The sequence below is a fragment of the Ixodes scapularis genome, unplaced genomic scaffold (assembly GCF_016920785.2).
Source record: "Ixodes scapularis isolate PalLabHiFi unplaced genomic scaffold, ASM1692078v2 PGA_scaffold6__148_contigs__length_123643588, whole genome shotgun sequence".
Taxonomy (NCBI): Eukaryota; Metazoa; Arthropoda; class Arachnida; order Ixodida; family Ixodidae; genus Ixodes; species Ixodes scapularis.
The window spans coordinates 6,704,119-6,725,662 of NW_024609881.1; the positions used below are offsets into that span (position 1 = coordinate 6,704,119).

General features: G+C 47.7%; 1 protein-coding gene across 1 annotated transcript in view; it reads right to left on the reverse strand.

The window, feature by feature from the left end:
* The window catches only part of LOC8041029 (fatty acid synthase-like), a 198,433-nt gene that overhangs the window by 81,295 nt on the left and 95,594 nt on the right, over positions 1–21,544 (reverse strand). The window contains 3 exon segments of the mRNA XM_040220578.3: positions 1,261–2,553; positions 8,443–8,616; positions 9,175–9,429. Coding sequence (XP_040076512.1) covers positions 1,261–2,553; positions 8,443–8,616; positions 9,175–9,429 — 1,722 coding nt within the window.

The window sequence follows — 21,544 nt, forward strand, 5'->3', positions numbered from 1 at the left end:
ACAGTTCAAGAAATATTTCTTGTTCCAGCAGTTAGCCCGCCTAAAACGTTCTCGTTGTTATTTTTTTTTTCGGTCCGCTTAAGAATTTTTTAAAGCGCGTGTTTAGCGTAGTGTCAAGAAAATAATTGTTCATTACAACGCCCGGCCTTAAAAATTTGCGGTAGGCCCGGTTTTCATATAGCGAAATATGGGATATATCGAACTAAAGTGCGTGTACAACGTGCGTGTAATACGGGAAGGGTTCACAAGGGTCGCGCGGGCATATTCCATTCAGCACACCAGCCGGTCATGGGCAGACGGTCGCCGAGTCGCGAAGTGTCTGCTAGGCCTAACTGCCGTGCTCGCTTGGTCGCGTTCAGTGGAATCGTGGCCGTTGGAGCTTTTCCCGGGTGTTTCTGGATCCAGCGTTCTTGTTCGTCGTGGTCTGTTTCAAGTACTTTTTACTTTTTTCTTGCTGCTGCTTGAAGTCCGGACGCGTGAGAAGCGCACGTAGAAAAATAAATGTCCGTGGGTCGTCGCGACCGCGACGCTGTCGGCCATGCTGATTTGATTGTAAGAAGTGCGTAAGACAGCTTCGGAACTGTCGTAGGATTTCGTCGTAACCTGCTCAAAACTTACGAAAATTTTGTTTCGTGAATACGAATTTCTTCTTAAGTTCTGTCTTACGCACATTTTTGGCGTAAATTCGTTTCGTGAATCTGGCCTCTGCACTTCTGAAAGTCGCAGGAAAGGTAAGACAGACGCAGACGACGTTGCGAGCAGACGACGTTGCAAAGAAGCAGACGACGTTCAGATAGGGGGGTCGCGATCAGCCAATCAGGGCTCGGCGTTCTGACGTCACCGCTACCCCCTGCGCAAGAAGCAGACGAACTTGCCCTCCGCATTAGGAACATAAACGTTTCTACGTAACCAAAGCGAGTATAACACCTTGGAATTAAAAACAGTAGACTATGCCTGAATGATCTTACAGGTATATGGGGATGCAAGAATTCACTACACCAAAATAGCCAATGAATAACACAATGAAAGAACAATGGATTAAGCGAAGGCAGTTGAAAAAACAGATTCGCTTCAAGCGGGATGTCTAAATTACAAGCCACGCTCTGAAGAACGTGTTTTATAGGTAGAAAGAAGTCTCAAGGACATCGTTATGCCTGTGTCAAATGTAACAGGAGACTTTCAACCTAACTGTCAGCTTACACTATGCTTGATAAGACCAGGGTTAGGTACACTTAAGCAGCCTGTGGAACTTTAACGATCAACCGAAACCTCTCTCGGACGCTTGCACACTGCCGGAACCGTTCGCTTCCGCAACGTGGACTGCCCACCTGATGTGGTCCCCTCCAGTCTCCTGCCTGAGGCAGTTGGTGAGCCCGACGACCCCGCTGGTGCCCACGTCCTCGGCCACCAGCCAGACGTTCTCGCCCGCCGGCCGCTCCTGGTACTCGATCGCCTTGGCTTTGATTTCTTCCACCCAGTCGAACCTGCCACTTCCGACCCGGATTACCGCCTGCTTTTCTGCACCGGCCGGCGTCGCCGACCCTTTCCTGAACAGCAGGAGCGCAGACAAATTGTTGGATCGGAGGCACACAACCCGGAAGCCGCGCTTTCTGAAGGAAGCCTCGACGAAGTCTCGAGAGTGCACCCTGAGCGGCACCTTGCCCACATTCGACAGGAACATCTCGGCGGGCGTGAGCGCGGTCCGCAGAGACAGCAGAACGAAGCCGCCCTCCCTCGAGTGAGCCGCGAGCGCGTCCATGAGCGCCTCTAGCGCCTCGCTGCTGGCTGCGTCACGGGCTACCAGGAGGTCAGCCTCGGCAAGGGCGGTCTGTGGCGGAGATGCCACATCCCAGGCCATCTTCTTGGCGTCTTCCGGAACTTGCTCTTCCGTCAAGACATCCGGCTGCGGATGTGCAATCGTCAGGTCCATCTTGAGGAGGATGTGGGATAGCGCCAGGAGAGCGGATACCCGGGGCGCCAGGAGCAAGGGGACCGCATCCGCGGCCATTTCGAGGACTTTTAGCCTCTTGACGCCGGTGTTCTCGACGACCACGTCCAGGAGGTGCCGCAGTGGGTCCTCCTTCAGGAGGGCCGTGTTGAGGAGGTCCCTCTCGAGGTCCTCCTTGTGGGCCGCCAGAGCCGACTGGACCGTGGTCACCAGGGAGCCCGCCGAGCTCTTGGCCTCGTTCTGGATGCTGGCCAGGACGCGCAACAGCCCGTGGTTCTCTGCCAGGCTCTCCAGGTACTTGTTCAAAACCTGCTCGGGAGCCTCGCGAAACCTGTTCATTATGTCCGAGATCTGAACCTTGTTCTTTCCGGACGATTCGAGCACGCGGCGGGCCACGCTGCTGCAGACCTCGACATATTCGAGGACCGCGGCCTCGCGCTGGCGGCCAGCCGACTCGTCGTCCAGGTACGGCACGAACTGGTACTCCTCAAGAAATGCCTCCTGCTGCATGGCCCGGCGGGGCACCACGTTTGCTTCGAGGCCCTTGATGGCCACGCCGCCGGTGCGGAAGGCGTTGAGGTACTTCTCGTAGAACACGTCCACTCCTTCGCAAGAAGCGTGAAAGGCGGAGCTATTAGCTAGTTTGCAAAAATATACCTCGAACATAGTTCCTGAGAAAACTGTGCACCCTAATGATATTGGCAAGAATGTGCACGGTGCAGCACTGTTTCACAAAGTAGTGATCGCCATTTTTTGTGCGTGTTTCTTAGAAAGAAAGGGCAGCCCTATTGAAAATAATTCTCAGGGGCCCATCAACCTTGAAGGATTATGGGACCTCACAGGCCTTCAAAATCCTTCAAAACTACCCTAAGAAAAACCCTTCAGGCATACCCCGCAGAAAAACCCTCCAGCCCTACAGCCCGTCAACCCGTCCGACCCTTCAACTCAAACCCCTTAGCCCATCAACCCTTTAGGCGCCCAAATGACTGTGAACCATAGACAAAAATGCAGTTCAAAACGTTATTTGAAGTTTATTGCGGACATTGAGTTTCACATGCATATTAAAACTCAAAAATATGATAAAAACCAACGCTTGTTCAAACCCGGGCGCAAGCAGCTGTAGACGAAAGAGATCACATCAAACACGGACAACTGACTTCTTTATCACAAAGAAAAATATCTTTCAAAGTACTCACAATGCCGCTGAGTAAATTCCAGATGTACGGTAGTTCAACTAAGAAAACCGAGCAGGTGTACCTCACGTAGTACATATACACAGTCTTAGTAAGCACGTTTAGCGAAAATCACGAACTCGCAAGCAGCACCCGTCACCGTTGAGAAATCCCGAGCACAGTCACGGTTTCGTCCACGATACCGTCGGAGCGGCGTCTTCGGCGTATTTTTCGCTCGCGGGATGCTTGTGAAGCCGGACGGAAGAAGAGGCGCAAGAAACAAGGCGGGAAAGCGGCCGTCATCCACCGTCTCAGGACCCACAGAGCCATGATCCCGGTATGCAGGCACTACTTGCAGTGGGACGCTGATCCCGACTGCCAGGCTTGCGGCGGGTAGGCTGACACCGGCCACCATATCCTTGAATGTGCTGAACACGATGGCGCTCGAGCGGTGCTGAAGGCGCCGCTCGAGCGCCCAAGAGCCCAAGAGAACAAGATGCGAGCCCTCAAAGTCATGCTCACCTTTCTGGAGGAAACCGGTCCGTTCCAGATATCCACGGCGGTAAGAAACAAACCGCCCACGAGTGGAAAGAAAATGGCTATAGCGGCCTCCTGACTTCCCCGGCGTCCTCACACTACTCTCTCCCGCCTACCACTGGAGAAGCAGGTTGCCCGGCCCTGGCGGTTCTGCACCCTCTCCCCATTGCCGATTGCCGGACAGAGAGAAGCGCAGTGTGTGCGTGTAGGCGTTGTAAAAGATGGGGGGGGGGGGACAATTTGAGTTGCCTGTTCGAGTTTTTGACGATGACGAAAAAGAGAGGACTTCCGACTCTGGTGAAAAGCAAAATGGTTCTGTTTATTTTCTCCTTTTTTGGGAACCGTCCCCCGTGGAGGAACCGGTAACCGGGACGAGTCGCTGCCGCTTCGCCCTCGCAATCTCCCCCGCGCCCCTGTTCTCGGGCAACGCGCTGCTCTCGGCTTGCCCTTTTTTATTATTATTAGTGCAACAAGTAAAGCTTGTTCGCCTCAAAACGCCGCTCGGCCGACAACACTCGTCCCGCGCCTCGTCAATTCTCCACATGGGGCGGTCGCCCCCCGTAGCCCCCTTGGCGACCGAACACCCGGCCAGTGACAGACGGGTCCAGCAGCCCAGTCGTGTTTGATAGAATAACAGTAATAAAAGTCTGACCGTACACTCATACGGTCGACATTCTCCAAATGCTTATTTTTTCCCCTTCGCGAACAATATGTAGCTTTGTTCTCATTCTGCGAAATGTGTTTTCTCCACCTAAGCCGTGGCCCACAGACACCTCAAAAAGCCTGAAGGTTCTCCTGACACCACTAGAAAAGTTCGTGACAGGCTTTCAGACATTTCAAGGCATTGTAAAGGGCACTTCAGACATTTCAGGAGAGCCTCTGACGGGGCCAATGAACCCACCAGCAAATACTGGTGCCCCTTTCAAACATACAGCGGTATGCTTGTCTCTTTCCCTCTTTATATTCTATTTTCCAAGTTCAGCTGTCGTTTTTTTGTATTATGCACCAACAAACTCAACTACAGCCTGTTAGTCACCTTCCAACATGTCAGGAATTCCTGAAGTCCCCTTCACACCCTTTAAAATTGTTTTGAATTCCCCATCAAAGCGATTTTCATTAGGGAGATATCCAATATGCTATTGTGGTGGCAGGTTCTGTTTAGGAGCACAAACCTATCTGGTAGAATTAGATGCCCACCAATAGCCTTAGAAGTAAAATGTGAAATAGCGCAGATATCGTGCTTGGGCTTGCAGTGTTACGAAGTGTATGTAGATGAAACTGGCTTGAGGTCGCCCCCCCCCCCTCCCATGTATACCTGGTTTAATGTCAGAGTACGATACCTGCGTGCAGTTTTTTAACTTCGGTCTAAGACATATGGCGTCGCACGAAGCTACTGCATGTTACACCGAGGGGTTCCACCGAGCAACTAGTCTTGAACAATGAATAACATGAAGGACAGAGAAGGACAGGAAAGAGAGAACGAGGGCGAGTCTAGCACTTGTCCCATCTTTGTGTTCTTGTCTGTCCTTGGCGCTATTTGTTGTTCATAATGCTCATCTATTTAGCACACTTTAACACTGAACTAGAGGTGCCAGTATTGCATTAAACTAGCCGGGAATCGGGGAGGGGGGAGCAACGGGGGCGTGAGCACCCGCTGACATTTTCCAGGAAATGTGGGCAATATGCTGAGCCCCCGTGCGTTTGGCTGAAGGCCTACTGAACAATACCTTCACCCTGTCACCTTCCCATCTCTCTCCCCTCCCATCCGTCTTCCCAAGAAATTCTAGAAAAAAATTACGAAGTTAAGCAAAGTGTCAGGCAACTGCGGACGACGCGGCAGCTCCGAGAAATGGGAAGAAAAAGAAAGCCGGCACCTGGGGTCCGCATAGCACAGTCGGGGAGATCTCTTCGCTACCCCTGCTTGGTCGTTTCCCTTGGGACTCTCCCATACTGCACTCACGTGTTGGCAATGCGCGGGAACGCGCAGTGCGCTGTTTTTGTCCACTCAGCCAGCCAGCTTCTTCGTTTTGCTTCAATTTTGTGCAATGGTGTTTCTCAAAAGACAAAACATTTCTTCTAGTTTTTTTGTTTTTTTTTTACAGCTAAGTTTTTTTTGTTTTTGTGTTTGTTTTGGATATCTGAGCAACCACGAGGGTCGGGTAATTGCTTCCGTGGGGTGAGCCAAAAGTGCGAGGCGGGGAGACGGTCCGCGCGAGAGTAAAGTCCTTGAACGAGGGACTGCCTACGGATGTAGCAAGTTGAGGGAACCAAGTATCCCAACTCCCAAGGCGAGAGGAGGCCTTAGCAGGCGACGCAGGTTGTCAAGGGAGAGATCGCACTGCAGTCTGTGTTGAAGCGCCGCTATCACCGTGATCGTCAGAGACATCAAAGAATCGCGGCATTCTCGCCTGTATTTCTGTGTCTGGTTTTCGAAACACAATTTGGTTAGTAGCGAGCCAGCCTGCTGTGTTCAGGCGGGCACCCTATTATACACATACTGTATCACCCTTTTTTCAAAGACGACCGTAGAATCAGGAAACGTGCTGAAATAAAAGAAGGGCATCGCTAGTGAGTGGGCGCGTTAAGTCCGCGCTCCTTTACTGCTACTCCGAAGCTCCGAGTTTCATACTCCGAGCGCAGCAACTAAATGGCGCATGGCGTACAGCAGTGAAACACACCGAAACTATCGACGAGCCACACGAGGTGCTTCCGACCGCACGGTTATGATGAGCCCGGCATCTCGTGGAAACGGGTGGCAGAAGCCGACATTTTTTCGAAGATAAATTATTTTGGCCTGTGTGGAGAGGCAGAGATTAAAGTAAAAGAGGCAGCGACGTTATGAAGTTTCTACGGACGTTGTAACATTCCTAAAAGGTTTGAAGACTCGCTTTGAGCATATCTCTCGTTTGACAGATCAATTGGTTTTCAGTCAAGACGCATGACCAAACTTCTTCCTCAACGCTAACTGGTGTTTCGGCTTTCTAATCGAAGCATCTTTATTCACTGGGCTAAGCATTATAAAAGGGTAGTGGTCCGCATGTCTCTTCATCTCGACAACATTCCTGCCGCTGTGCTATCGGCACGCTACCGTTTGATAGATAAATTCGTTTTCAGGCGAAATGCACGAACAAACCTTTTCCGGAACGCTCATTTCTCTCTGGGCTTTCAAAACAAATCGTTTTTACCCGCTGGAAGAAGTATTAATCAACTAAAAAGGGGCAGTGGTCCGGCTGCGCCTTTCGTCTCGGTGGTCTCGACAACAGCGCAGCCATCTTGTTTGTGGACGGGACGTCACGGAACGCGAAGAAGTCACTCGCGCTCTGAGAAATACTCGGTGCACGAAGAGCGCGCTCGAGTGTCCGTCTCCGGTGGCACTCCTTTCTGTTTAGTGAAAGGAGCGTCAAACTCTTTCGTCCCGGAGTACGGACGTAACGCGCCCACCCAGTGGTAATTTTTTTTTTTTTTTTTTTTTAGTCTTCAAGAATGCAGGAATTTTTCTCAGGAATGTGGCTGCGGCGAGACATTTCAGAGGAATGCGTCCCCAATTAAAATACACCTCCGTTGAAACTGTTAGCTCTTTATGTGCAGGCGCCGGATTTTCCGGTGCATTTTACATCCCCATCGTAGATCGATGCTACCGTATGTACTAGATTACTGGCTCAGATTATGTCAGCATCTCATTGCTGCGTGACAGGAATGTTAGATGAATGCATAGACACACGGTACAGGTAATGATAATAAACCTTCTATAAACAGTAAACCAGGGATGGGCAAAATACATGCAAATATGTATCGAAATACAAGTACAAAATACTTCGTCAAAAATGTATTTAATTACAGATCTAATTACATTTCCAAAAAAAGCATTTAAGTACAAGATACAAATACATCCAAATGTATTTGGTCTCCTCCAAATACTTTTCCAAATATATTCCTCAAAATTTGCGTCAGCGACTTCAGGGCACCTGCAACGGGTTTCTGGGTATATCATTTTAATTTTGGATCGCACACTCGGGAGTTAGTGTGCGAGGCTCTAGTAACGTAATAGAAATATAATCACAAAAAATGTAATCAGCTTGGACGTAATAGGTGAAAAACGTACAGAGCTTCAAGCTGCTTTTTTTGTCGATTGCATTTTGGTATAGACCAACAAAGAACAGAGACGACCAAGACGCGCAGCACTAGCTAGATAATTTTCTATTGTTGCAACTCGCACCAGTTACGAAAATCTGGACGACCCGCGCATTTATAATGTTCCAGGCAAAATATGAATGGAAATCAGGCTGGAAAACATCCCAAGTTGTCACAGGCACTTATTTAGCCAGTCTGCCTGTGAACGTGAACACTGCATTCGGTGCTGCGGAACGTAGTTTTCTTCATACTCTGGACAGTGACAATAAATTTGAGGGATGTATTTTCGCTCACAAAATTGTACTTAATTACAACTGTATTTAAAATACCCACGTTTTAGTATTTAATTACACATCCAAATACATTACCCAATTTGTAATTAAATACAAATGCAAAATACACAAAGTGTTTAAAGTACGTATTTCAAATACTTGCATTTGAAATACTGCCCATCCCTGAGTAAACCCTTCCTAATGCTTCTTTAAAAATTTCTTTACCCCCCAATTAACTTTTTCTTTTTTTTTTTCGACCGCTAGCTCCCCACGTAAAGCACAGTCCCGGGTTCGCTGGGTGTTGCTTCAAGGTGCGCCAAGCTGCCATTGTCGCTCCGAGGCGTTGCAATGAGCTACGTCAGCGTCGTGCTGAGCCACCCACCTTGGTCTCCCGCTCCACCGACGACCTTGGCGTGGACGGCCGGGTCCACTTTGCACGAGTGGATCCTGACGGGCAGGTTGAAAGAGCGCACAGGGTTGCTGAGAACGCTGAACTGGAGCATGCTGTCCAGAAAGGTCACCCAGTTGTCCTCCCACTTGAGTTTGCCGTAGGGGTCTGTATCAACGGGCACACAGTTGCACTCGATCAACAAAATGGTAGAGACTACTATTTTAAAATGACACGCACAAATCGAATGAAGCATCTCGTCGTAAATGCTCCTTTACATACATGCTACTGCTTACGACAGAGTGCGTTACAGTTTCTTGTGATCTCTTGAGAGAAAACACTGGAGCCACGTGGAACACTTGCGATTCCTGCACAGTAATTAATTTTTTTCGCTCATCATTATTCCCTTGTTGGCTCGAAAACATTTTCAAAATGTTATAAACGAGAAGTCTCAGTGATAGTATCTACATTTGATCTCTCAAATCTCGCAAATACCACGAAACCTTCGCTCCAGTCCAGTGCACTTCCAGGGATTCTTCATAGATAAGGCCGGCATGCAAGTGTGTTCTCTGTCGTCACTTATGGCGAAGGCTCGTAATCCCCTCGTAAGAAGTCGCAAGTGTGTGAACCAGTCCTACCAATGACCTCGGACCGGATAAGCACCGTGCCCCTCACATGAGCCCGAGGCACACTCGTGGCACCAAATCCCCACCCTTTCCGACTTACGCAGGATGTCGGCCTTCAAGATGCCCTGGAAGCTTCCCGAGTACTCGTACCCCCGGAGGCGCAGCTCCTTGTAGATGTCTTTGGCGTCGAGGTCAAAGGTCATGGACTCCGGGGGCCCAGAGGGCACCTCGTGGTCCAAAAGCTTCTGCCGGTCCTCGGCCAGGAAGATGCGGCCGCTCGCGGCCACCGTGCCGGCCTCGCACACCTCGAACTCGCCCGACACGCGCATCACGTTCACCATAAAACGCACTGGGCCTGCACGGCGACAAAACACACACACACGCACACGCACGGGGTGTAAGAAAAAATATAATTGGCTGCAGTACTTCAATTATGGTCACCATGGACACCACAAATCTTCGAAAGTTAAGAAACGCTATGCACATATTTTCATTTAGGCGTTAATGCTTCGATTATTAAACCGTGTTGTTTAAATCGTTCGCTGTTCAGATTCTTGTATGTTTTTATAGAGTTGAGTGTTCGCTGAGCGCCGAGTATTAAATTATCTGTACTTCGCTCGACTATCCCTGTCACGCTGCTCCTCTGGAATATATGGGGGCGGAGAATTAGTTAAGCGTTCTAGCGCGTTTTTTTTTTTTTTTTTACCTCGGTCCTTACTGTTAAATTGAAATGGGTGTAAATCGTAATATTTATGATGCACGATGAATTATATATATGCGTGGACACCACATGCATTGCAGCTGCCTGATAAAGTCTTCTGCCTGTCATGGTCGTGAACGGCGCCACTTCGGTCGCAGGCCACTTCGACGAGTTGCCAGTGGTAGCCCGTCAAGGGCTCGGTTTCCCACGTTTTCCACGAGAGACGCTCTTGTTTTTCAAGTCGTTTTCTGAGTGGGCCACGTCATGCAGATCTTGCCACTTGCCTTCCATGTGTTGCTTAGAAGCTGCTTCGTAATAGACCCGTTTCGTGCCTCAACGCCCGCCAGAGCAGTTGAATGTTCTTGCTGAACTTAGGAAATCGCCGAAGCGGAGAGACGTCTAGACGGGTGTTTGAGCTATCGCCCACAGGGATCCGAGTAGATGTGCCGACCAGAAACCGCATGCACTTGGGGGCCATAAGACCGAGGTACTGAGGTACTTTTGTTTTTAATGCGAAAGCATTAGCTCTTTTATGGAGCCAGCCGACGTCATCAGATGCGCCAAACGCCAGATAAATTCGGGAAGCCGCGATCTGAGGCATCCCAGGTTTGAAGCCACTCAAAACGGCAAGTAAACGAAGCCGAGGGAGGCCGCCGCGGGTCAGTTCTAATCAGCGCCACCCCATGGCGCTGTGTGCCTGCGCGCCGGCAAAAGCAATCGGCTGGCGCGCTTGGGCGGCGGCCACCCGAGCGTGCCAGCCGATCCCTGCAGCACCGAGGCGCGGAAACTTCACGAGGACGCGCGCAAGAACGACATTCATGCTTTGGCAATCACAACTCATAAGAAGTGCTTAGGTGTACTTCGAGCCTTTTTGTATGTTTCTATTCCCCTCGATTGCGTCGTCTTGGCGCTGGAAATATTTCAAAAATAGGCTGCTCGAGCACGTGACATGTATTCACTGGAAGCAGGGATGGGCAGTATTTCAAATACAAGTATATGAAATACGTATTTCAAATACTTTGTGTATTTTGCAGATGTATTTAATTACAAATTGGGTAATGTATTTTACGTTTGTATTTAAATACTGAAACGTGGGTATTTCAAATACAATTGTAATTAAATACAATTTTGTGGGCGAAAATACATCCCTCAAATTTTTTGTTACTGTCCAGAGCAGGAAGAAAACTACGTCTGCACCGAATGCAGTGTTTCTCAATCAAGTACAATCGTTTAGTGACTTTGTGATTATGGTGCTAGTCCAGGGCAAGAATAGTGACGAAATCGACGTTCACAGGCAGACTGGCTAAATAAGTGCCTGTGACAACTTGTGATGCTTTCCAGCTTGAGTTCCATTCATATTTTTGCCTGGAGCATTCTAAGTGCACGGGTCGTCCAGATTTGTGTAACTGGTGCGAGTTGCAACAATAAATAATTCTCTAGCTAGTGCTGCGCATCTTGGTCGTCTCGGTTCTTTGTTAGTCTATACCAAAATGTAATCGACAAAAAAAACTGCTTGAAGCTCTGTACTTTTTTCATCTGTTACGTCCAAGCTGATTACATTTTTTGTGATTATAATTATATTGCGTTACTAGAACCTCGCACACTAACTCCCGAGTGTGCGATGCAAAATTAAAATGAGATACCCAGAAACCCGTTGCAGGTGCCCTGAACTCGCTGACGCAAATTTTGAGGAATGTATTAGGAAAAGTATTTGGAGGGAGACCAAATAAACTTGGTTTTATTTATATCTTGTACTTAAATGCTTTTTTGGAAGTGTAATTAGATTTGTAATTAAATACATTTTTGACGAAGTATTTTTTATTTGTATTTCGATACATATTTGCATGTATTTTGCCCATCTCTGACTTGAAGCCGTATCTAAGGGCGGTGCTTAGAGCGCATGCTGAGAACTGTCGTGATTGTCGTGATAATTTTGTTTGACCACAAGGAGGGAAACGGAACAGACCGAACAACACCAGAGAGCTCGGTCACGCACGCGCGCCCAACTAGGTGCCCCCTCTCGGGGTTTTATGGGGTTTTTACACATGAATATTACCACGTCCCCCTTTCTTTTAAAGGGGAGGTGGAACTAGTTCCTGGATCTCTGAGGTCGAATGATTCGTCGCCCAGCTCCAGTGTACTTGTAGGACTCCTCTTCCTTTGTGTTTTAGTCGATATCCGAATCCTCTGGAACGAGAGCCACAGCTGGATCTCGCTGTGGATCGAACACTTGTTCGGATGTCGGGTCAGCGTCGTTGATGCACGGGATCTGAGCAGTCACTTTTAGACCGGGCTCTTGTTTAGATGTAGTTCTTCGTCTTCTCTTGGTTTTTCTGATGGGACTAAATGAGAGGTATTCCGGACGAGTTGTCTGGATGGTGTCTTCACAATATATGATTTCGGTTTTTTTGTTTTCCTCACGATCTGCCCCTGAGTGCCAGGGTCTCTGACCCAAACAAATCCACCGATGAGCGGTTCCTTGTGACAGCTTACTGTGTGCCGTTGACCGTACTCTTGGGCCTGTCTCCGTTTCTCTTTATCTTTTCTTTGTGAATCCGGATGGTTTTGCATTATCGGAATCAGCTGTGATGGCCACATAGGCAACGTTGTACGCAGTGGCCGTCCCATGAGTAGTTCAGTTGGACTGAACCCGCAGGGGCCTGGTATAGTTCTGTAGATCAAAAGTGCCAAGTCGGGGTCTTCGGCCTTCTTAAGGATGTCGTGGGCAACTTTTACCGAACGTTCTAATTCTCCGTTACTTCTGTGATAGTGTGGACTGCTCTTCATGTCGCGAATCTGGTATTTGCTTGTGTATTAGTGAAAACGCTTAGACACAAACTGCTGTCAGGTGTCTGACCTGAGGACCTCAGGTACCCCGTAACGGGCGAACACAAATTTTATGTGTGCGACAACCGCTTCCGGTGTCGTTTGCGTCAGTCGACACACTTCTATGAACCTGGAGTAGTAATCTACCACTACCAATGGTAGTGCTTGCCATTCAATGGAAAAAGGTCAGCTGCAGCACGTTGCCATGGATAGTCTGGGTGCCCTGATGCTATCATAGGTTCCACTTTTGATATGCACTTTTGGATGCAGCTTGTGAAATTTCCAACCACCTCTTGCAACCGAGTGCAGAGTCCTGGCCACCATACTGATACTCTTGCTCGTTCTTTGTGCTTGGATACTCCTTTTTAACCTGCATGTAACTGGCACAGCACTTTCTCCCTCAATGACTTAGGGATAACGAGCCGGTTGTATTTTACTAGGAGATGGCTCTGCATCATGAGGCTGTCTCTGTTTTTGAAGTAGGGAGCAATCTCTGGTGGGACGCACGTGTTGTTGGGCCAGCCCTTTGCACAGTACTCTCTTAACTTGCACCACACGGGATCTTGATTCTGAGTAATGCGTACTTCGTCCAAACAGTGACCCGTAGCTGGCAGGAAGCTTGTCAACAGCTGGATATACGCCTCTAACTCCTCTTCCATCTTCTCTGGGGGCTCTACTGGGGATCTCGAGAGAGCATCTGCCGTCCACACCTCTTTTCCGGGTACATGTTCCATGGAGTAGCTGAAACGCACAAGCCTCAGCTTGAAGCTGTGGATTCTTGCAGGGATAGTATTCAACTATCGGTCACCCAATAACGCAACCAGGGGTTGGTGGTCCGTTTAAACAGGAAACTTGGTTCTTATCAGGAACTTTTCAAAGCGTTCGCATGCCCAACAGCAAACCGTCCATTTCTATTTGCGCATACCTTCCGTCCGTCTCGCTCAGTCCTTTTGATGCAAAGGCAACAGGGCGCACCTGTCCTTGTCTATCCTTCTGTAGCAGCACGGTACCTAGTTCATACGACGAGGTTCTGTCGACACTATTAACTGCTGTTAGGGTTCATACAGCATCAGCGTTATAGATTCCGTGATCTCTCGCTTCACTTGGTCGAAAATTCGTTGCTGGTGGACGTCCCAGTTTCATTTCCCTGTCTTTTCCAGGGAGATCTTGATGGGCTTTAGATTCTGCAACAAGTTGGGTATAAATCACCCCACTTGATTAGTCATGCCGATAAACTGGCGAACCTCAGTAACGGTGACCGGTGCCCGGAAGTCCATGATTGCTCTCAGCCTTTCAGGGCCTGGCTGGATTCCTTCCGCATTCAGGATGTGTCCCAAGAACTTCAGAGATGTTTCAGCAGCCTCTCGTCGTGTTCTTAGAGATTTGCTCCCGTGACCAAAATGTAATTCATCTGGCATAGCACTCCAGGTATCGCCTCAAGAACTTGTATGTATGTATGTATGTATGTATGTATGTATGTATGTATGTATGTATGTATGTATGTATGTATGTATGTATGTATGTATGTATGTATGTATGTATGTATGTATGTATGTATGTATGTATGTATGTATGTATGTATGTATGTATGTATGTATGTATGTATGTATGTATGTATGTATGTATGTATGTATGTATGTATGTATGTATGTATGTATGTATGTATGTATGTATGTATGTATGTATGTATGTATGTATGTATGTATGTATGTATGTATGTATGTATGTATGTATGTATGTATGTATGTATGTATGTATGTATGTATGTATGTATGTATGTATGTATGTATGTATGTATGTATTCATTATTTCAGACGGAAGAAAAGTCTGGGAGGCTGGGATAAAATAAGACAGTCTTGTCTTCTGACGGGACCCTGGCCCCTAGTCTTTTTACAGCACTCAGCAAAAACAAAACAAACACTGAAATGAATTCTATTATAAACGGGTATATGTCGAAAACACAAATGAATGCAACTGAAGATTTATGACACGAACGGCAGATAATGAGAAACTTAAAATATATGTTACAAGGTTTTCTTCGAATGTCCAAAAGGAGCCGTTGTTTTGTACCATTTGAGCTATAGTAAGGTGCGTATTCAATAAGATATGAAAGTTGCTGGAAACCATAATTTGTACGAACTTTGCTTTTTATGCAATGACTATATCGCAAACTGTAGTTTCCTGGGTTTTTTTTATACATGTTAAAAATAGTGACTGATCCTCTCTGATCTTGTTAAAACAATGATTGGTATTTTTAGGGTCATAATTTGCTCTACAATCAATATCTTATACTCCCGAAAAAGTGGCATTCAGTGAGCATATTTCTAAATGTTTCCAATAAATCGAACGACCTTTTTTGCAGTATAAGTAATTTGCTGATATTTGTTTTTGTAGTTGTACCCATACTATTATATAATATCAAAGTCATGAACAATTAAGTGTATAGTAAAGTTGTAACTTTAACCACTTTGGTAAGTATTTCCGGAGTTTATTTAATAACCCTATTGATCTGGATATACTGATTCTTATTTTCTCAATGTGGGGAGTCCAGTTAAGGGTTTCTTCAAACAAGACACCTAAAAATGTGTGTGTTATAACGCGCCCCATTTTTAATCCTTCGAAACAAATGTTTAAGTCGTAACAAACTGGTTTATTCTTTGATATCAAATAATATATTTTGTTTGACTAGCATTTAGAAGCAATTTAATGTAGTTTAACCACTCAGATAAATTTTCTAGCCAGTTATTCGAGACATGTTCAAGGTGAAGCAGGTCTCTAAGTGAAAAAAAGACGCTCGTACGTTCAGCATATAAAATGATATCGTGTGATTGAGGTATAGTTACAATGCCGCTTATATATTGCCACGCGGGTCGGCGAGTGACCGCATGCGTGGCAGAGTGGATTCCACTTCCGGCCGCCGAAGCGTACGGACGTGAGATGTCTGGCTCCGAAGGAGCGGTGTCAGCGGCCCACGCAGGCCGCGGTATCAGGGCTTCCGATAATGAAGATTACCAGGTCATGCTGCCTCCCCTGCCAACCGGGTCTGTTGTTCTAAATACCGTCTTTTTGCATGCGGACATGAAAGGGCGGCCGTACCGCATCGAAGATTTCCGCGACGCGTTGGTTCGTCTGGGTGCGCTCCCTGAGGTCTCTGCCCTCGGGGCGTACCAGATGAACCACGTGTGGGCGGTAACGTTCAAGACTCCCGTGGGAAAAAAACGGATCCTGGAAACGCCGGAGCTGACGGTCAAGGGCCGCCGCTGCGTCGTCGTTGACCCCTGCCACCAGGACATACGTGTGAAGCTGCACTGGCTTCTCTTCAACGTGCCCGACGACGATGTGAGGGCGGCACTGGCGCCGTACGGCAAGGTTACCGAGGTGGCCAGGGAGAAGTGGCGCGTCGACGGCTGCCAGAGCGTCGGCACCATGACGCGCACGGCGGTGCTGCGACTCAAGGCTGGAGTCACCCTAGACGACATCCCGCACCAGCTTCGTGTGGGCGGCGAGTTGGCCCTCGTAGTCGTCCCTGGCAGGGCACCGCTCGGTCTCCGGTGTCAGCGGACGGGGCACATCCGCAAGGAGTGCCGTGTCCCGAGGTGCAGTGTCTGCCGCCTGTTCGGCCATGAGGGCGCCCAGTGCGTCCGGTCGTACGCGGCGGCTGCTGCGCCCGTGGGGGGCTTGGAGAAATCTGAGCTCCTCATGGATGAGGCTGAGACCGAGGAGGCTGCCAAGGGTTCTCCGGGCAACGAGGGCCCTGCGGTGAACGACTCCTCTCAACCTAAAGGCGGCGGGGCCTCAGGACCGGAAGAAGCGGCACCAATGGTGGAGAAGCAAGCTGAGCAACGGGAGCTGCCGTCGGTGGAAACGCTTGCACCGCCTGGTGCGCAGGTTACCGTTGGTGACGACGCCGGTGAGGGACGGCCCGACGACGTGCCTATGGCCGACGCTGACGCCTCGGCGGGCAGCTCTGCGGCGAAAAGGGCGCATGACGACGACGGCATTGACCCAACCGAGAAGAAGAAGGTGGAGCCACCTTCAAAGGCGGCCCCTATGTGGAGGCGACGTGGCCCCTTCAAGCCTGACATTCCTGCGGAAGACAGGAGGGCGGCCAAGCCGCCCCCGTGAGTGCCCGCGCCGAAGTTAGCCTAGGGCCTCGGAATCGGAGCCACTAGAGGACAGACGCCAGCCTGCGTCGAGACGGGTCGTCGCGCATGTCCGTTCCGAGGTAAGCGCCATACGGTCTGTCTCCCTTCCTGAATGGCGGTGGTGTTAGAGGCGCCATTACGTGTTGCGACGCTTAATGTCCGCGGGCTTGCAGCGAGGCGTCGGCAGTACCAACTAAGTCGACTGTTCGCCGAGAACGATCTGGACATCATCGCCATTCAGGAAACCAAAGTCGGAAGTCTAGAACAGACAGATCGTATGGTGCAACCTTTCCGAACTCTTTTTAATGTATGTGTTTCGCACGCTGTGGGAACATCGGGGGGATGTTGTTTGTTTATTCGTCGGTCTCTGGAAGTTGTCGAGACTGCTATGCTTTCTTGCGCGTATGGCCGTTTTGTTTTATGCGATTTTTTCTTTTCGAATATTGAGTGGCGCGTCATTTGTGTCTATGCACCAACCAGCGAGCGTGAGCGCAAGTTTTTTTTTGAAGGCGTAAGTCAGTATCTTAACTGCGATAAGGTAGTTATTTTCCTGGGGGACTTTAATTGTGTTTGCGCGCCTGAGGATCGTGCGAATATGACCCGAGTTCGTGACCAAAGTGCTTTTTATTTAAATGATGTTATCATGGGTAATTCATTGGAGGACATTGCGCACGTTTCCTCAAAAAGCAGCGTCCATTTTACACATTTTCAAGGCTCTAGTCATGCTCGTCTCGACAGGGCCTATATTTTGCTCGATCTTGTCCCGTTATGCGATCAGTATTCTGTATTGCCAGTTTCTTTCAGTGACCACGCTTTAGTCATGTTCACCCTTGGCGACAAAGTTAGAAAGCCAAGGTGGAATTGGTCGCTTTGGAAGATGAATAGTAGTCTTGTGAACGATGAAGTATTCAGAGAAAAAGTAGATGACTTGTTCAGAAAGTTCCGCGAGGATGAACCGACAATGTGGGGGTGCGCTGGGAGCTTTTTAAAGAAGACGTAAAACTTACTGCCATTGAAAGGAGCAGTATTATTAATTATCAAAAGCGGCAAAAAGAGGAAAAGCTACGGAGCCAGCTTAATTTTCTTTTAAAGGAAGACGGCGTGAAGCCGGGCGAGTTTGAAAAAGAAATTAGAGATATAAAAAATCAGCTCGAAATACTCGATTGTGAAAGATACCGAGGGGCTATCGTGCGATCACGATCAGAAAAGCTGTGGCTGGGCGAAAGGCCAACGAAGCGTGCGGTGAGCGATGAGAAGAGGCATGCTCATCGAAATGAGATAAAAGAAATTTGTTACAGTAATCTGATAACGCGCGATCAGAAGACAATCGAGCGAGCTTTTGTCGAACATTACCGCGATCTGCTTGGTCACTGCGCTCAGAAAGGTACCGGGTTTGAAAGTGAATTTTTGGCACTCATGCCCAGGCTTGAAGGGCATGTACGAGAAGAGTTAGAAGCGCCTATCAGCGTTAGCGAGTTGGAAGTGGCAATCGTGGCCTTAATCAATAGTAAAACTCCTGGGCCGGATGGGCTCTGTGTCGATTTCTATAAAACGTTTAAGAAGGAAGCCGCCGACGCTTTGTATGAGGTACTGTCGGAGGCGTACAAAATATCTTTGTTGCCGCCATCCTTTCTGAAGTCCCATATTGTACTAGTCCCAAAGTCCGACGACCGAGTCAAACTTTTATCCGTTTCGTCTTACAGACCAATAAGTCTTACGAACGTCGACTACAAAATATATATGAAAGTCTTAGCTAGACGGTTGCAAAGCGTTATCACATCCCTGGTCGGGCCGCATCAGACGTGCGGCATAAAGGGTCGTACCATATGCACGAACATTCATGTTGCGCGAAGCATTTTAGAATGTTGTGACGCTTTGGAGGGTCGTGTTGCAATGCTGCAACTAGACCTGGAGAAGGCGTTTGATCGTGTCTCGCATGATGTCCTTTTTTGTATTTTGGAACACGCAAACGTAGGTTCTGTTATTTTAGATGGATTAAAAATGGCTTACGCGAACTGTTCAACAGCAATTATAGTTAATAAGAGTGTCAGTGAAACTGTCGAAGTCCACTCTTCTGTGCGGCAAGGTTGTCCTCTATCCCCGTTGTTGTTCGCGATTTATTTAGAACCCTTTTGTTTAAAGCTTCTTAATAACAAACTCATACAAGGTTTTAAATTAGAGTCATCCGAAGTTAAAGTGCTTTCTTACGCGGATGATATAGCAGTTTTTTGTACTGACCACGACAGTTTGCGTGAAGTTGTCAGAGTCGCGGCTGGCTTTTGCAGGCAAACTGGTAGTGTAATAAATTGGGGCAAATGTGCAGGGTTCTGGCACGCTAACTGGGCCACCACACCTGGGATTTTTTTGAACGTCCAGTGGACAACCTTGCCGGGGAAGTATCTTGGTGTGCCGCTCGAACACTACCGAGACACTACTCAAATGTGGAATGAAGAGACTGATAGGGCAAGGGCGAAAGTGGAGGGTTGGAGGGGTCGCGATTTATCTATGTTTGCGCGCGCCACTGTCTGTAATTTGTTTTTGATCGCGAAAATTTGGTATATACTACAAGCATTGCCTATGTCACGCCTAAACGTGCAGAAACTGCACAGAGTTTTTGCGGTTTTTATTTGGAGTTCGTGCTGGGAACGCTCTTCCCGTACAAATTTGTTTCGCTCTGTTCGCAGTGGAGGTCTGGGGCTGTCCCACTTGTTTATCAGTCAGGTTGTTTCAAGGTTCATGTTTTTACGTGACCAGAATGATTCATTTTTGCGTACATTTCTGCAGGTTCTTTTGCAAAATTCTCTGCCTGAGTTTCTGGTGTCGTCTAGTGACCCAATATGTGCTAGTGTTCAAGGGTTCATGCGAGAAGTTGTACTTTCCTTTCGTATGCTCAAGGTACGCTTTTCCTTGGAATACCTAAGTTCAGTAAGTCGCAAGCGGCTGTATAAAGACCTCGTAGACGTGCTTTTACCCGTACCTTTATATAGGTCACTGTACTGTGGCGCACCAGGGCAGGACGTCTTAAAGAGGGTAAAGAAAATGCCGGTGAAGCCTTCGTTTAAATCCTTTTTCTTTAAACTACACTGCGGCGCGCTGCCTGTAAAGCCGTGGCTTGAGGAGAGAGGTCTGTTTGTCCCATGGTCGATCAATTGTCTACTATGTAAAAAACCCGAAACAATAGAACACATATTTCTCGATTGTTGGGATGCGGTTTTCCTGTGGGACATTCTTCAGCGCACGTTGAAGAAAGACCTCCCCCTCACCCCACATGGCATCCGTTTTTTGCCGTTGGTCAATGAAGGTGGGGTACCGTACGACTTGCTCATGCTTCTCGGCCTCCACAGTCTCTGGAGGACCAGAACGGGAGTAAACAACGCAGATATAAACGTGCGGCCCGCTAGAGAGTACTTTATTGAAAGTGTCGCGTATATTCGGGAAGTGTATCGCGCTTTGTCAGAGCCTCCGGACTGGATATCCATTCTAGACGGATTGGTGTGTTTAAAAAGTTTTTAAAGTAGTCGCGTGACTGCACAGAGGCCTACGTGTTTTACCATCTGAACGTGAGTGTGCTTTCTGTTGTTGTTCCCATTGTCTAATCAGGCAATAAATAAAAAAAAAAAAAAATGCGTGGCAGAGTGGTTACCGCGTTTGACTGTCGCGCGGAAAGTCTAGGTTCGATTCCAGACGGTGGAATGTTCTTTTATTTATTCTTTCAACATTGCGCTCTCGTGAGTTCGAGAACACTCTTGAGTGTTCGAGTTCCGAATGTTCTAGTCGCCGAACGTTCTAGGTCGATGGTTCCAGAAGCCAACGCGCGTGCATAAGGGGCTCCGCGTGGCAATCTACAGTCAGTCTCGGCCCAGCGTTTGACTCTGCTGTTACGCCGACTTCGACGCCCGCGACCCTCTTCTGTTATCTTTTGTTTCCTTTTTATTTTTGAGCACAAGTTCGCCTCATTAAACGTTTAGTTTCTTCAGCTACCATCGCCTCATCCGTTGTCATTCGTGACAATATAAAATGAATAATAAAGGCCCAAGAATAGAGCCTTCTGGAACACCCAATCGAATAGGTGCCAACTCTAACTGAAAACCCTATAGTTTTGTATTATGAAAACGGGATGATAAATAACTACAAATTATTTCCAGCGCATTCCCTCTAAATTCAAATGCCTCCAAATTTGTAGCAGAATTTGGTACTTAATTGAATGAAATGCATTTTAAAGTCTAAGAATATTCGAGTTGTATAATCATAGTTTTCTGTATTTGAAATTTTTTTTTGTCTTTTATCTGCATCAGGGTTGATTCAGTTGATTTTTCCTTCTGAAAACCAAACTGGTGATAAGTTATCAGTTTATTGCTTGCACAGTAGTTATACAATCTTGAGGTAATAACTTTTTCCTCAACTTTCGGGAAAAGAGGCAATACAGATATGGGTCTATAGTTATTGAGAATTTCAAATGTACAACTTTTGTGGATAATAAAGACTTTTGCAATTTTAATTTTATCTAAAAAAATACGCGAAACAATACTTTGATTACATATATAAACTGAAGGGGGTAACACGAAGTCTATTATCACCTTAATTGGAATAACCTTAATACCGCCATCACCACACGCACAACTGTTTTTAAACGACATTATTTGTACGTACTTCTAATTCATCAGCGGGATGAAGAGAAATTGAGTTTATCATACGCGGCTGGTCGGTAGAGTGATAATTCGAAATTTCTTCTGGCAATTCACTGGCACCAGACGACAAAAAATATTCATTAAACTTGTTCGCCGACAAGCTCCAGGCGT